This window comes from Tachysurus fulvidraco, chromosome 11, assembly GCF_022655615.1.
Source record: "Tachysurus fulvidraco isolate hzauxx_2018 chromosome 11, HZAU_PFXX_2.0, whole genome shotgun sequence".
In the NCBI taxonomy this organism is placed as follows: domain Eukaryota; kingdom Metazoa; phylum Chordata; class Actinopteri; order Siluriformes; family Bagridae; genus Tachysurus; species Tachysurus fulvidraco.
In genome coordinates, this window is record NC_062528.1 from 17,994,794 (window position 1) to 18,011,005 (window position 16,212).

The window sequence follows — 16,212 nt, forward strand, 5'->3', positions numbered from 1 at the left end:
TATGTAATAGTTACACATTCATAGCATTTGGCAGAAACACATTCCAAGCAGAAAAGAGAACTGAAAATATTTTCAATTTGGTGTATTTAAACAAACCTTAGGCGAACTTTTTTGAGCATGAATTGAGGGAATGGAAATGTCCTGCAGTCTCAAGGACTGCAAAGCTAATAAAAAGTGATTGTACATACATTTTACATAAAAAAGTCCATAAAATTAAAATGTTTTATTTAGTTGGTTCAACTTTTGACACAATTCTTAATATTTTATTTCGAATCTCTTTAGTTCTAAAACAATATATAAAAGGATTAAATAAAGAAGGACCAATAATTGTCCCAACCCTTAGACCATTTCTTTCATCAAGTGATAAGGCCACCCCAAACCTGGTCAGAACTAGCAAAATAAATGCAGGTACATAATAGCTGATTATCACAAATAAATGACTTAAGCAAGTATGAAATGCTTTTTTCTTGCTGCTTTTAGAGGTCATTTTAACGACAACAATAACTATTTTAAGATAGGTTAATCAAATGAAACTGAAAGTTCCAAACAACAGGAAAAAGGTGAAACTTGACAATAAATTAAAATACGGATTTGGATCTACACAAGTCGTTCTGACAACAGCTGCATAATCACAAAAAACATACTTTATAGTTGAGGAGCATACTGGTAAAGGAACTGCAGAACCAGGTACAATTGCTGTTGCAAGAGATCCCAGAATCCACAGCAAAAAAAGTGAGAACAACAGAACGTGCATTTGTCAGAATGGAATGGTAGTGCAGTGGCTTGATTATGGCAACTAATCGGTCAAAAGCCATGACAGAAACAGTGAACACTTCCATGACATAACCCAAACCAAAACCATACATCTGAATAATGCATGGTGCATAAGAAATGGTTTTAAAGCCAACTATAAGGATGGCTATCATAGTTGGACATGAACTTGTACAATAGAGCATGTCTACAATTGCTAAATTGCAGATGAAGACATACATTGGTTGGTGTAGATGTTTATCAATGACAATAACATATATGTTTGCAAGGTTAGCAAGCATTACAAGAATGTATACAGCAAGTATGGCAATACCAACAGACACCGGGTTTTCTAACGTGTCAAATCCTGTAAATACAAATTCATTGATATTATTTCCTGAAACATTTTGAACCATGACCTTCTGTGCCTGAACTCAAAACACAAGAAACTTTAATGTAGAAATATTTAACAGCTGTAGAGGACTCTATGTTGTTATTTAAAAAAAACAAAAACTACTCCCTGCTTTCTTATGGAGTAACTTGTCAAGTGTCAAGTGAGGTCCTCGGAGTCCAAGTAGTAAAAAACACGCAACAGAATACATCAGTCCAAAACAGACTGCATAAGGCTCTCTATATAATTCAGCTGCAACCCAGTGATTGGTTGATATAATGATATTGTCAGGCACCGGCAGGAGGTGGCTTGGTACAGACCCGTACGCAGGATAGCTTCTAATGAGAAGGGTTTAATACATGAGGAAGACAAACATAAACCACACTACACAGGGAACTAACATTATTATTAAGGAAGCTGCGCTGCCTAAGGCAACGCGGCTCACATATATACAGACAGGGACAATCACACACAATGGGGAACAGGTGTGATGACCGGGAGAAGCAGACAAAGACGGGGCAATCATGTTACACAAACAAACACAAACGCACATGGCCATAAGTCTGCGCGGATCCATGACAGATCTGCGCTGATCCCCATAAGGTGTGTCTCCCGAAGCGCCAAAACTCGGCAAGGGCCGGGGGGGAAATCCACGGCGAATGGCAGGTGAGGGAAGCAAGAACTACGGCGAGGCTAGTGCGGGGGGGAGCAAGCACCACGGCGAGGTAGGCGAGGGGAGCCAAGGCACACGGCAAGGCAGGTGGGGGGAGCAGGGCACACGGCGGCGCAGCCGGAGAGGGCCGAGCGACATCCACAGCCGAGCTGAAGGGCCGAGGCAATGTCCGCATCCAAGCTGAAGGGCCGAGCGACGTCCACTGCCGAGCTGTAGGGCTGAGCAACATCCCCCAACGCACCGCGGCCAAACCCGCACCTCGGCGAGCTGAGGAAAAGGGCGGGAGGGCGGGAAAGAGCCCCCGCCTCGGGCCTGCGGCACCCCCCGCGGAAGAAGTGAAGCGACGTCCTCCTCGGAGAAACCAGAAACGGAGCGGCATCCTTCACCGGAGAGATGCGGGGCGATGCCGCAGGGCACCAAAAAAAATAAAAGGTACCCCACTAGCATGGTGACACTCTCCGCAAATGTAGTGAGGCGACGTCCTCCTCAGTTGACCCGGAAACGGAGCGATGTCACCGGAAGGACTGGTGGAACAGTCCAGGGGGGAAGGGGAAAAAAACGCCAGTCCGAGCTAGAAGCTATCCTACTGGGTCTGCTAGGTCTTAGGCGACTTCATTCTGTCAGGCCCCGGCAGGAGGTGGCTTGGAGACAGACCCGTATGCAGGATAGCTTCAAATGAGAGGGGTTTAATACATGAGGAAGACAAACATAAACCACACTACACAGGGAACTAACATTATTATTAATGAAGCATACAGTATATACAGACAGGGACAATCACACACAATGGGGAACAGGTGTGATGACTGGGAGGAGCAGACGAAGACAGGGCAGTCACGTGGCGCAAACAAACACAAACGCACATGGCCATAAGTCTGCGCAGATCCCTGACAGATATATGTTGTTTTTTTTTTTTTTCTTTCCCCAATGCATAGTTTGTCATAGCAAAACAACAGGTGCAGGATGGGAATAGTGAGCGGAGATTATACACTATAATGTATATTATATATATATATATATATATATATATATATATATATATATATATATATATATATATATATATATATATATATAAACTCCCTTAGATAGAAGAGGTATAACCTCATCCTGATTTGGTTGATTTTGGTTATTTATGTGTTGTGACTTGTATGTCTTTTGAGTGATGGTTATTTAGTTATTATTGTACCATTGACAACCACTTCATCTGTGTTAGAAAAAAAAATAACAAAATGTGGCATCAGATTTTCTTGTATATGTTAAGGGATGTATTATGAAAATAGATAATAAATTCACATATTACTTATATGTTTTTAATAATTTACAATTACCACATTATTCTCAGTTATTACTAAAAATCTTACAAAGAATGTTTCTAAACTACCTGACTAGGAAACATATAAGGTATCAATAAGATACATACAAGATTGTTGACTAAGGTTTTGTATTCCTATAAAAGCTTTCTTTGGAGCTTCAGTAGGACTTGGTGAATATTAAACAAACAGAGAGTAACACATATATAAAGACCTCAATATAGTCATTAATTTGTACAATGACTTATAAAATGAATAGATTTCAGTTAAATATGAAAAATGTAATTATTTGGTGACACTCCAGAAATTTACCAAATGTACAACACAACTGCAAATACGATGTAGACAGTTTATGAATGTTATTTGTTTGTGAAACTCATTTATGAATGTAAATAAACTATCTCCTGATTTACAACTGCTTTGTTGTTTTGATAATCCTATTTATGTAATACATTCAGTATACCAAAAAGTTTAAGGTTAATTATAGCTAGTTATTGTGTTGTGACCTAACAGAGCGAATATTTACATTTTTATCTGACATTAATTTAATTGTAGTTTAATTTAGTTTGTATTGTTCAGTTATATTAGCTTTGTTTCATTAAGTCTTTCATTTAATATTTAACTAAAATGCAATCTTTTTTTTAAATAAATGTATTCAGATTTAATATTTAACTGAAATTCACATTTAATATTTAACTAAAAATCAGATTTAGTATTTAACTGAAATTCATATATAATATTTAACTGAAATGTATTCAGTTTATTCATTTGTAATTAAGGTATGTAAAGAAAGTAAGTGCATCAAGATAAATCAAATACAGGGTGCAATTACTTTCCTTTCATACTCATCTGTTCATTAGAGATTGCTTAGTAGAAAAAAAGCACTCTAGAAAACAAAATATACAGCTTAAATATATGAGTCAAATGTCTGTACAGTTTTGAGGTAGAAACTATATATTTGTTTAATGAACACAGCCCGGTCAGGGTCTCCTGGCCCGGCCTGTTCACCAGTAAAGAGGAAATAGAAACAATGAGATGACAAGTGATTAATGTTTATGTAATAGTTACACATTCATAGCATTTGGCAGAAACACATTCCAAGCAGAAAAGAGAACTGGCAAATATTTTCAGTTTGGTGCATTTAAACAAACCTTAGGCGAACCTTTTTGAGCATGAATTGAGACAATGGAAATGTCCTGCAGTGGTCAATCTCAAGGACTGCAAAGCTAATAAAAAGGGATTGTACATACATTATACATAAAAAAGTCCATAAAATTAAAATATTTTATTTAGTTGGTTCAACTTTTGACACAATTCTTAATATTTTATTTCGAATCTCTTTAGTTCTAAAACAATATATAAAAGGATTAAATAAAGAAGGACCAAGAATTGTCCCAACCCTCAGACCATTTCTTTCATTAAGTGATAAGGCTACCCCAAATCTGGTCAGAACTACCACAATAACTGTAGGTACATAATAGCAGATTATCACAAATAAATGACTTAAGCAAGTATGAAATACTTTTTTCTTGCTGCTTTTAGAGGTCATTTTAACAACAACAATAACTATCTTAAGATAGGTTAAACAAATGAAACCGAATGTTCCACACATCAAGACAAAGGTAAAACTTGATATCAAATTAAAATATGGGTTCGGGTCTACACAAGTTACAGTAACAAAAGCTGCATAATCGCAAAAAACATACTTTATCGTTGAGGAGCATAATGGTAAAGGAACCGCAGAACCAGGCACAATTGCTGTTGCAATAGATCCCAGAATCCACAGCAAAAAGGTGAGAACAACAGAACGTGCATTTGTCAGAATGGAATGGTAGTGCAGCGGCTTGATTATGGCAAATAATCGGTCAATAGCCATGACAGAAATAGTGAACACTTCCATGATATAACCCAAACCAAAGCCATACATCTGAATAATGCATGGTACATAAGAAATGGTTTTAAAGCCAACTATAAGGATGGCTATCATAGTTGGACATGAACTTGTACAGTAGAGCATGTCTACAATTGCTAAATTGCAGATGAAGACATACATTGGCTGGTGTAGACATTTATCTGTGACAATACAAAATATGTTTGCAAGGTTAGCAAGCATTACAAGAATGTATATAGTTAGTATGGCAATACCAACAGACACCGGGTTTTCTAACGTGTCAAATCCTGTAAATACAAATTCATTGATGTTTTTTCCTGAAACATTTTTATACATTGACCTACTGTGCTCTTTAGAAGTGATCAAAATATACAGGAAACTTTAATATAAAAGCATTTAACAGAAGTTGACTACTGTAGAGGACTCTATGTTATTTCAAGCCATCCATCCCCATGTTTTCCCTGCTTTCTCATGAAGTTCTTCAAAGTTTAGGTGTTAAGTATGTTTCTCTGTGTCCAAGCAGTAGAAACTGACAAAAGACCACACTGCGCATCAATTCAAAACAGTCTGCAGAAGGCTCTCTATATAATTCAGGTGCAACCCATTAATTGGTTGATCATATATTGCATGTTTTTTTCCCAATGCTATAGGCTAGTCTAAAATTAGTCACCAATATTCCTCCAGGGTTGTCCATGAGTGAAATGAGTGAAGTAGGTTCAGTGTTTCTAACAAGTCTAAAATATAATTGGGGTGGTATATAGTGGAAGAGCCTGGCATCACCTCTTAGCACAAAAATGCTCTAGGCCCACTTTAGGTGACAATAAAATATTTTGTGACCTTTAACACATCAGATTTATTGCATATTTCTATTAAATTTACATATTATATTTCACAGATCCAGACCCCTATCCTTTCTTTGTGTACAATGATGGCACTGTCTGAGAGACCATTTACAACGTCTCTGTGAATGGGAAGCTCTGAACTATGCTGCTTGGACAGCTGTACTACATGCTGCTGCCTCTCCTTCAGCACTCTTAGTACTTGAATTTTCACTGACTGACCAAAATTAAGAATGGTATTGAATCTTATTTTTGATCTCTGCATTATGTTACATTGTCGAATGCAATTTTAATTTCATGTCAAATGAAATGACACACCTTGGGATTCCCTCTGCTGCCATACGACCAACATATTTAAATGTTAAACCAGCTAACTGTGTGAAATGTACATGCAATGCTAAACAAAAGTAATTTATTAGTAAATCAGTTAACTAATTGCTTAAAATAGGGAATAATTCTAAAATCTTGCCTAAGCTATTTTAACATGCCTAAATAGTGTGCTGTATAATAGGGCACTACTTATTTTATTTTATTTATTTATTTATTTATTTTTTATCATACAGCCCAAAAAAAAAAAAAAAAATGAAAACTATTTAATAATTTCATATAAGTATTAATAAATCTAATTAGAAATGAAATTATTTAAAGTTGCATGGATTGTTTTATTTGGCCCGTACTTATAAAATAAGCTAGCCATGGTATCTGCTTCTTCTCAAATAATGTTTTTCTCTCTTTCTCTCTGTCATAGCAGAACTCACAGGTACAAGAGGGGTAGAACATAGGTAGATGTTCCACTAAGTACTTGATCTTATATGGCGTCATTGTTTTGGAGAGAAATAAAAATAATAAATTATGCAAAATGAGTCTGGCAAGCCAAAGTCAAAGTGTGAGAAACACTGAGTTTGTTCACCAACTTTTCAACAAAAATAGATAAAGGGTGAAAGTGGGCACTGTTAATAAGACAAGCAAGTGTTGTGTTGTGACTTGTATGTCTTATGACTGAAGCCTATATATCTTTTTTATTAATATTATTGTAGCAATAATAATGGATTGACAAAACAAAAATCATATTTAATTTAAAATGTGGTATAAGACACGTCCTGTACATGTTAAGTAAAGTATTGTAAAAAAAAAAATAAAAAATAAAATCACTTTGTTCAAACAATAATGTTTGAAATAGTTTGTTTTTGATTATTATAATAAACAAATTATGCTCAGTTATTACTAAAAACCTTATGCTACAAATAAATAATATATTTGTATTTTGAAATATATTCAAAATATATTCTATTTGAAATGTTTTATATATTTTTTAAAATATGAAGGTAACTATTTTTTGACGTTCTAGAAATTTGAAGTGCCAAATGTGTGAATGCATGTGGGAAAAAATAAGGTCCTCAATTAATGCCTAAAATATTCAGTGTGAACAATATTCTAACTGTTCCTAAGTCTTCTTTGGTATCCTAAGTCGGTTACCTAGTGAACCAGTGTAATGTATATAATAACAAAGCACTTTTGTATGTCACTCTGGATAAGAGTGTCTGCCAAAGGCCATAAATGCAAATGTAATTGTAACTGTGACCAGATTAAATTAGCTACAATGAGGGATAGTAGTTTAACCAGTGCTTCTGCTTAAACTTTCAATATTTCCAAAGCAGCATAAACCATCTGATACATTGACCAAGTAGCATCATACTGTATATACTTTTTGTTGTCTGCTACCACACCCAGTTGACTGGTGTAAATCTGATAGAAAGCCCAGCACCACCTGACATTCAAAGACAAAAAAAAAACCCAACAGAATAAGGTTTAATTTTTGGCACCCATATCAGATTATTTAATAGATATCTTATATTTTTGTATAACAAAAAACAAACCCAATACCAATTTTGATCAGAAAAATATACAGAAAGTAATTGAGGCTCATGGTTCAGCATGTATAATGCAACATGTTCATGTACTCATGTTTAGAGGAATTATTTTCCACACAGCCCAGCACTGATTATTATTGTATGCTCTGAAACACTTAAAATATCTGTCTCAGAGCAGACAAACCACTGGCTAAACTAATTCAGTGAACAAGAGAGTAGTGAATTTCAGCACTCAAAATAAACTTGGATCATAAAGGACCAGTTTTAGCATTAACACAACTGCAAATACGATTCAGACAGTTCATGAATGTTATTCTGTTTGAGAAATACATATATAAATGTAAATAATCTGTCTCCTGACTTACAGCTCCTTTGTTGTTTAGATAATCATATTTATGTCATACACATACACACAATGTTTATGGTTAATTATAGCTAGTTATAGTGTTGTGACCTAATAGGGAGAATATTGAAATTTTTATCTCACATTGATTTAAAAGCTGTTCACTTATATTAACTTTGTTTCAATAAAATTTAAGCAGAGAACCTACAAAATATCTGTGAATTAAAAAGGGCACGTGCTAGGACACTGAAATGTAAGAGTGCATTTACTTTCCTTACATACTCATTGGTTCATTACAAATTGCTTACTAGATAAAAGCACCCTAGAAAATTAAATCTACAGCTTGGATAATAGAGTTGTGTCTGTACTGTTCTGAGGTAGAATATATTTATTTGTTTAACAAACACAGCCAGGATTCTTGCAGATCTTTTTACTACCCAAATATTAATAATTACTTAACATTACATGTATAGCTTACAAATATAATAGACATGAGCAGAGTTAAAATAGTCTAGTAAACCATTTCATTTAATTTTCAAATTAAATAGATCATTCGTAAAGGTTACTTAACATCAGCTGTGTCAAATATTACACACACAACCACACACAGCCACACATCCTGCTTTTACATTCTGTATGCTTTGTGGGCCTATGAGCCTTCACTCAATCATTACATGAATGTTATTAACTTATTTATCCCCAGATTATTCATTAGTTGGTCCTACTTTAGACATGATTCTCAATATTTTGTTTCTGATCTCTTTGGTTCTAAAAGAATATATGAAAGGATTCACTAAAGATGGACCAAGAATTGTGCCAATTCTGAACCCATTTCGCTCCTCAATTGTGAGAACGATACCTGCTCTAGTTAAAATATTTATAATAAAAGTAGGGCCATAACAGCACACCACAACTATCAAATGACTAAAGCATGTGTTAAACACTTTTCTCTTACTACCCTTTGAGTTCATTTTTACAACAACAATAACTATTATTACATAAGAGCCACAGATGAAACTAAATGTTCCAAAAAGCAGAAAGAAGGTAAAACTTGCCATCATATCAAAATATGGGTTAGGATCCACACAACTGGCTCTGATAAGAGAGCCATAGTCACAAAACAGGAATGCAAGTGTTGTGTAACATAATGGAAGTGAAAGAACAGTTGCAGGCACAATGGATATTGTAGCAGAACCCAGAATCCATAGCAAAAAGGTCAAAATAACACAACGCACATTTGTCAGAATTGAATGGTAGCGCAGTGGCTTGATTATGGCAATTAATCTGTCAAAAGCCATAACAGAAATAGTAAACACCTCCATCACAAAGCCTAAACCAAAAACAAACATCTGAAAAATGCATGGCACATAAGATATGGTTTTAACTCCATATAAAAGGTTCCCTATCATTGTTGGACATGAACATGTACAGTAGAGCATGTCTACAATTGCTAAATTGCAAATAAAGAGATACATTGGCTGGTGTAGACGTTTGTCCATGACTATAAAGCATATGTTTGCCAAGTTCCCAAGCATTACAAGCAAGTATACTGTAAGTATGACAATTCCATGAATCATTGGTTTTTCATACTTGTCAAATCCTATGATGATAAATTCGCTAATTCTTCTTCTGGAAACATTTTCAGCCATGTTTATACTGCTTAATATATCAAAAGTTATTTCAAAATATTATCTTCAATTATAACTGATCAATCTGTCCAGCAGTCTTTCAAGTTATTATTTAAGTGTCTCTGTTATTCCAAGATAATTAAAGTGACACTATAATGGTATTCACTGTGAGTTCTTCTGTTATTATCCTTTATTTTAAGAAACTTCTGCCAAAGTGTAAAAATGAGGAAAAGGGTTGCGTTCTTTATATAATTCTGTGTGTTTAAGCTCATTGGACTCTCCAAATAGTTGAAGCCACTCCTAAACTATTCCCACAGAGTATCATCCCAGTGCGCTATACTGTGGGTGACATATATATATACAGTGCCTTGCGAAAGTATTCGGCCCCCTTGAACTTTGCGACCTTTTGCCACATTTCAGGCTTCAAACATAATTATATGAAACTGTAATTTTTTTGTGAATAATCAACAACAAGTGGGACACAATCATGAAGTGGAATGAAATTTATTGGATATTTCAAACTTTTTTAACAAATCAAAAACTGAAAAATTGGGCGTGCAAAATTATTCTTTACTTTCAGTGCAGCAAACTCTCTCCAGAAGTTCAGTGAGGATCTCTGAATGATCCAATGTTGAGCTAAATGACTAATGATGATAAATAGAATCCACCTGTGTGTAATCAAGTTTCTGTATAAATGCACCTGCACTGTGATAGTCTCAGAGGTCTGTTTAAAGCGCAGAGAGCATCATGAAGAACAAGGAACACACCAGGCAGGTCCGAGATACTGTTGTGGAGAAGTTTAAAGCCGGATTTGGATACAAAAAGATTTCCCAAGCTTTAAACATCCCAAGGAGCACTGTGCAAGCGATAATATTGAAATGGAAGGAGTATCAGACCACTGCAAATCTACCAAGACCTGGCCGTCCCTCTAAACTTTCAGCTCATACAAGGAAAAAACTGATCAGAGATGCAGCCAAGAGGCCCATGTTCACTCTGCAGAGATCTACAGCTGAGGTGGGAGACTCTGTCCATAGGACAACAATCAGTCGTATACTGCACAAATCTGGCCTTTATGGAAGAGTGGCAAGAAGAAAGCCATTTCTTAAAGATATCCATAAAAAGTCTCGTTTAAAGTTTGCCACAAGCCAGCTGGGAGACACACCAAACATGTGGAAGAAGGTGCTCTGGTCAGATGAAACAAAAATTGAACTTTTTGGCAACAATGCAAAACGTTATGTTTGGCGTAAAAGCAACCCAGCTCATCACCCTGAACACACAATCCCCACTGTCAAACATGGTGGTGACAGCATCATGGTTTGGGCCCGCTTTTCTTCAGCAGGGACAGGGAAGATGGTTAAAATTGATGGGAAGGTGGATGGAGCCAAATACAGGACCATTCTGGAAGAAAACCTGATGGAGTCTGCAAAAGACCTATATATATATATATATATATATATATATATATCTATAAATATATATATTGATAATATATATATATATATTTTTTTTTTCTTTAATGCCACATGTTCCTTCTTCAGTTATTATTTACTGTATATCTCTGCCTCTGTACTCTTCTTTGCTACAGTTTCACTGACTACTGGAATTGAGAACAAGCCTGAATTTTAGTTTTACCTCTCTGCATTTCGTACAATAACTGAAATTGCCATTTCATGTAAAATTATGTGACACACACGGTGATTCCTTCTACTGCCCTACAATTGACACAATAGATTAATTAGTAAATCAGATAAACTAATTAATCAAAATAGAGAGTAATTCTAAGCTGTTTTTGTGTGCCTGAATAGTACATGGCCATCATTGGTTTCTTGTCATTTTCTTTATTCATAAAGGAATGATCATAAAAGGCATACTCATAGCAGTTTTTGTGGAGAATTGTGGCTTGAAAAACAAACATATAAAACAGACCGGCATTAAACATGCCAAATGTAATCATGCGACTCGTTAGTGGAATTACATACAAGATCGGTTGAGGCCCAGGTTAACAACAACCGTCACCAGCACTGTCGACCTACAGGGTGCTGGAAGAATTTGGACTACTGTTGGTCGAGAAAGGAGAGGACAGGGAAGGGTTCTTAGGCCGAGAGAGATGAGAAAACGCAAAAGTACAGGTCTGAAAATAGGGACTCTTAACATTGGTACAATGGCAAGGAAAGGTAGAGAGTTGGCAGACATGATGGAGAGATGGAAGGTAGATCTAATTTGGGTGCAGAAGACAAGGTGTAAGGTGAGCAAAGTACATAGTACCAGATACAAACTGTTTTATTATGGTGTGGCTAGGAAGGGAAATGGGGTAGGAATGATCTTGAAGGATGAGTTTGTGAGGAATGTTTTAGAGGTGAAAAGAGTGTTAGACAGGGTAATCAGAAGTTAGAAATTGAAGGTGTGAATGTTGAATGTCATTAGTTGTTATGCTCCACAAGTAGTCTGTGAGTTAGAAGAGAAGTAGAGATTCTGGCGTGAGTTAGATGAGGTGACAGAGAGTACAGTATTTCCAGATGGGAGAGAGTAGTGATTACAGCAGACTTCAACAGGCATGTTGGTGAGAGGAACAGAGGTGATGAGGAGGTGATGGGCAGGTTTGGTGTTAAAAAAAATGAACCTAGAAGGTTTATGGTGTTTGAGGCCTCTGAGGGTCAGGAAGAAGAGGAGATGAGAGATAGAAAATGGTGGAAGTTAAAAAAGAAGAATATTGTGAGGAATTCAGACAGATGCTGAGACAAGCTTTGGGTGGTCAGGAAGAGCTTCCAGATGACTGGGAAAGTACAGAAGTGATCAGGGAGACAGGTGTATCATCTGGAAGGAGAAAAGAAGATAAGGAAACATGGTGGTACATGTAGAAGAAGAAAGTACAGAAGAGCATTCAGAGGAAGAGGCTAGCTAAAAAGAAGTGGGACGTAGAAAGTACAGAAGAAAATAGACAGGATTACAAGAAATCAGTGCAGAGTGAAGAGGGATGTGGCAAAGGCCAAACAGAATGCATACGATGTGCTGTATGCCAGGTTAGACACAAGGGAAGGCAAGAAGGACTTAGATTAGCGAGACAGAGAGCTAGATATCGGAAGGATGTGCAACAGATACTGTAAGGGTGATTAGGGTTTGATGGAAAGCTATAAACAGACAGGCGTGCAGAGGAGATGGATGGAATATTTTGAAGAGCTGATGAATAAGGAACATTAGAGGAAAAAATGGGAGGAACTGGTGAAAAGGTGTAGAAGACAGTAGTGAGAGCATCTCTGCTGTATGGGTTAGAGACTGTAGCAGTAAGAAAAAAATGAGGCAGAGATGGAGGTAGCAGAGATGAGGATGTTAAGGTTTCCTTTAGGAGTGACAAGGATTGACAGGATTAGGATCCAGCACATCAGAGGGACAGCTCAAGTTGTCTGTTTTGAGAACAAGGTCAGAGAGGATAGATTGAGATGTTTTGGACATGTACAGAGGAGGAAGATTATATTGGTAGAAGGATGTGGGAGATGGAGCTGCCAGGTAAGAGGTCAAGAGAAGGCCATAGAGGGTATGTATAGATGTGTTAAATGAGGACATGAAGTGAATTGGTGTGAGAGTAGAAGATGCTGAGGATAGAGTTAGGTGGAAACAGTTTATTTGATTTTGTGACCCCTAACAAGAGAACCCGAAAGTAGAAGAAGAAGATAATATAATAGTAAAAAAGAGAGAATGTGTAGAGATTCACAAAGTTGCATAGGAATCACTGTAGTTTATTAAGGGTGCCAGCCACTTTACTGATGTCAATCTTCACCTCCTGACAGCTGATGTCATACCTGAGAAAGGTCTTTGTGTAAAATGACCTGGTGAAACTCGCATTTTCTGCCTTGTTGATGAGCTGGTGCTGCAGCAGTTGAGTTATTATGGTGCAAACTTAGTAAATCAATACATCATCTATGTAGGTTATGTACGCATGCTTAGTTTAGTAACATGTTGTAAAGTTGCTGACTGTCATTGACATAACAATGCACCTTGGAGAAGAAAACAGTTCAGGCCTTCCTTTTATTATTATTATTATTATTATTATTATTATTATTATTATTATTAGTATAACTAAAACTAGATAAAGCATATAGGTTATACAATTTATAACAGCTTAGTTAGTGTCAGCAATACAAAGCCATTTAGGACCTGCAGTTTGTTGTTTGTTTTTTTCCCCTGCAGATTGCCAGAAAAATAATGATCTCTGTTTGTGTGTGTGTGTGTGTGTGTGTGTGTGTGTGTGTGTGCGTGTGTAGCTCTGTTATGCTTTCTCCCAAGAGAAAAGTGTACTGTCTTTCTCAAGGGCATATAGTTATAATGAATGGTAAACATGTCGCTAATGAAGACTCGAAGGAAAGGGACTAATTAGTAAATGTTTCTGTTTGTGTCATGGTGTCTCTAAATCCCTTGTTTCACATCAGCTAAAAGGATGTATTACATCACATGGGGTCAAATTCTTTCAAATCACAGTTTTAAAAGTTCAAACTAAATCTTTTTCAAATAATAGTGCGGATTTTCTTCTTCTTCTTCTTCTTCTTCTTCTTCTTCTTCTTAGTAGTAGTAGTAGTAGTAGTAGTAGTAGTATTGATAATAATAATAATAATAATAATAATAATAATAATAATAATAATAATAATAATAATAATAATAATTGATTTAACAGGGTTGATAGATAAACAAATTGATTATGACTAAAAATGATTTAATTGACTGGATTATCAGTCAGTACCATTAACAGATGGTACTATATTTTTTACACTGTAGATAAATGTCAGACTGTTGAGCCAACATCAATTATTTTTTCAGACCCCATAGCAAGAGTCTCAGGGTGTCTCATTCTATTTTTAAAAGAAAGAAATCAAGCTTTTGTAATTTGAGTACTGGGAATACTTTTAATTTAATTTGACTATTAGCAGAGTTATCCGATGGGGAATAATAAGAGAAATTACTCAAAATCCCAATAGATAATAGCCACATCAGTGTTGACTGGGAATTTGTCCATTTTAAGGACTGTTTAAAGACAGTTCTTTGTCATTAAACATTTCTAAGGTTATTATTAATTTCATGGCAACACAAACACACAAGACATGTTTCTTTTATATACATTTATGTTGTATGTTTTGTAACAACTTATTTTTTTTATAACAGCAGACCATCTTGGTTATTTGCAGTACCCTTGGACAATACCAACCCATTGCATTTTCACTGAATCTTTTCTTAGGCTTACTTCTTTGATCTGTCAGAAAAAGCAGGTAGCTTAACAGATATAATACAGGCCCAAGTTCAGGGATAACATAAAAATGTGCTTTAAACCAACAAAGGCTACAAACATTAGGAACAGGGAAACAGAAAACAACAACAAACCGAAGACAGCAAACCGAAGACAAGGAACAAGAGACAAGGACTCAGCAAACAACAGGCACAAGACAATAGGATTAAGAAGGGGAGGAAATCATAGAAACACAAGGAACAGGTGTGCAGAGACGGGAACGAATTAAGCATATGGCAGGGGTAACACATGTAAATACAATGCACATGGTACAAGGCACACAAAAACTGCCAGAATATCCCCGAATGTCCAGGCAGTGAATAGTCCTAGCCATTCCTGACATGATCAGTTCTTAGAATTCTTTCTCAAACTTTCAACAAGGCATGTATAGCTTTACATTAATCCTCACAAGGATCAAATTCAAGCACAAATCTTAACTTCAAATAACTTAATCTCCAATGAATTTAACTTTTAAGACCTGAGCTGAGATTGTGTAAAGTATAATAGTAACAGTGCAGTAACTACACAAATATTTTTTATACTATCTTAATTGATCAGTGTTCATTACTGCTCTTGTTAAGTTTATTTGGCATATTTTACATTTTTGTCCTTTGACTCATCAATATATATCCAGAATGATATAATAGCCAAATAAACCTTCTCACTGAAATGATGCTACTCTTTTAGCAGGGCAGCATAACACCCTCAGAAGAAAATGCTATCTGCATTATACTAATAAACTTAAAAATAAATATTTTAATCTTAAAAAACACTGCATAATTCTGTAGTTCTCAAATGGAAAAAGAAGTCCTACATAATGGCTAGTGTCACTTGTGCAAATGTACAAATCTACATACTGGAAGTCTTATAGTTCTTAATAAAATTGTCGTTTATACACAGTTTAATGAAAAATCATGAATAAATGTCCCTTCATCACAATAAGTGACACAATGCGGCATCATATCTCATGGCCATTCCAGCCATGATCCTACAGCTCACATGGATTCTCACAGTGTAGATCACAGGTCACATGATAAGGTCAGCACAGGATAGCCTGTATATAAAGTTATGCTACTACATGAGCTGGCAGAACAAAGACTGAGTAAGCTCATGTCCTCGCCCGCAGAATGCACACTAAAATTCTGAACTAACTTGAAGAGGTAAAAATTACATTGATTTTTAAAAAAAATATATATATTGCTTCTAGTGAGAAGAAGCAATATATATATATATATATATAT

The 16,212-nt window shown here is 35.8% G+C and overlaps 2 protein-coding genes and 1 pseudogene across 2 annotated transcripts; all 3 read right to left on the reverse strand.

Moving 5' to 3' along the window:
- Window positions 1–223: 223 nt before the first annotated feature.
- Window positions 224–1,166, reverse strand: LOC113649438 (annotated as a pseudogene).
- A 3,246-nt stretch (window positions 1,167–4,412) lies between these two features.
- On the reverse strand, window positions 4,413–5,354 carry LOC113649408 (olfactory receptor 6F1-like). Its single transcript, XM_027157203.2, has one exon. It carries the CDS (start codon window positions 5,352–5,354, stop codon window positions 4,413–4,415), a length of 942 nt encoding a protein of 313 aa, XP_027013004.2.
- A 3,421-nt stretch (window positions 5,355–8,775) lies between these two features.
- On the reverse strand, window positions 8,776–9,720 carry LOC113649429 (olfactory receptor 11H6-like). The gene has a single exon (XM_027157224.2). It carries the CDS (start codon window positions 9,718–9,720, stop codon window positions 8,776–8,778), a length of 945 nt encoding a protein of 314 aa, XP_027013025.1.
- Between the last annotated feature and the right edge of the window lie 6,492 nt (window positions 9,721–16,212).

What these genes read in the sequence shown, in the direction of transcription:
- LOC113649429 (XM_027157224.2), bottom strand. Translation starts at nt 9,720, where the DNA reads ATGGCTGAAAATGTTTCCAGAAGAAGAATTAGCGAATTTATCATCATA.
- LOC113649408 (XM_027157203.2), bottom strand. Translation starts at nt 5,354, where the DNA reads ATGTATAAAAATGTTTCAGGAAAAAACATCAATGAATTTGTATTTACA.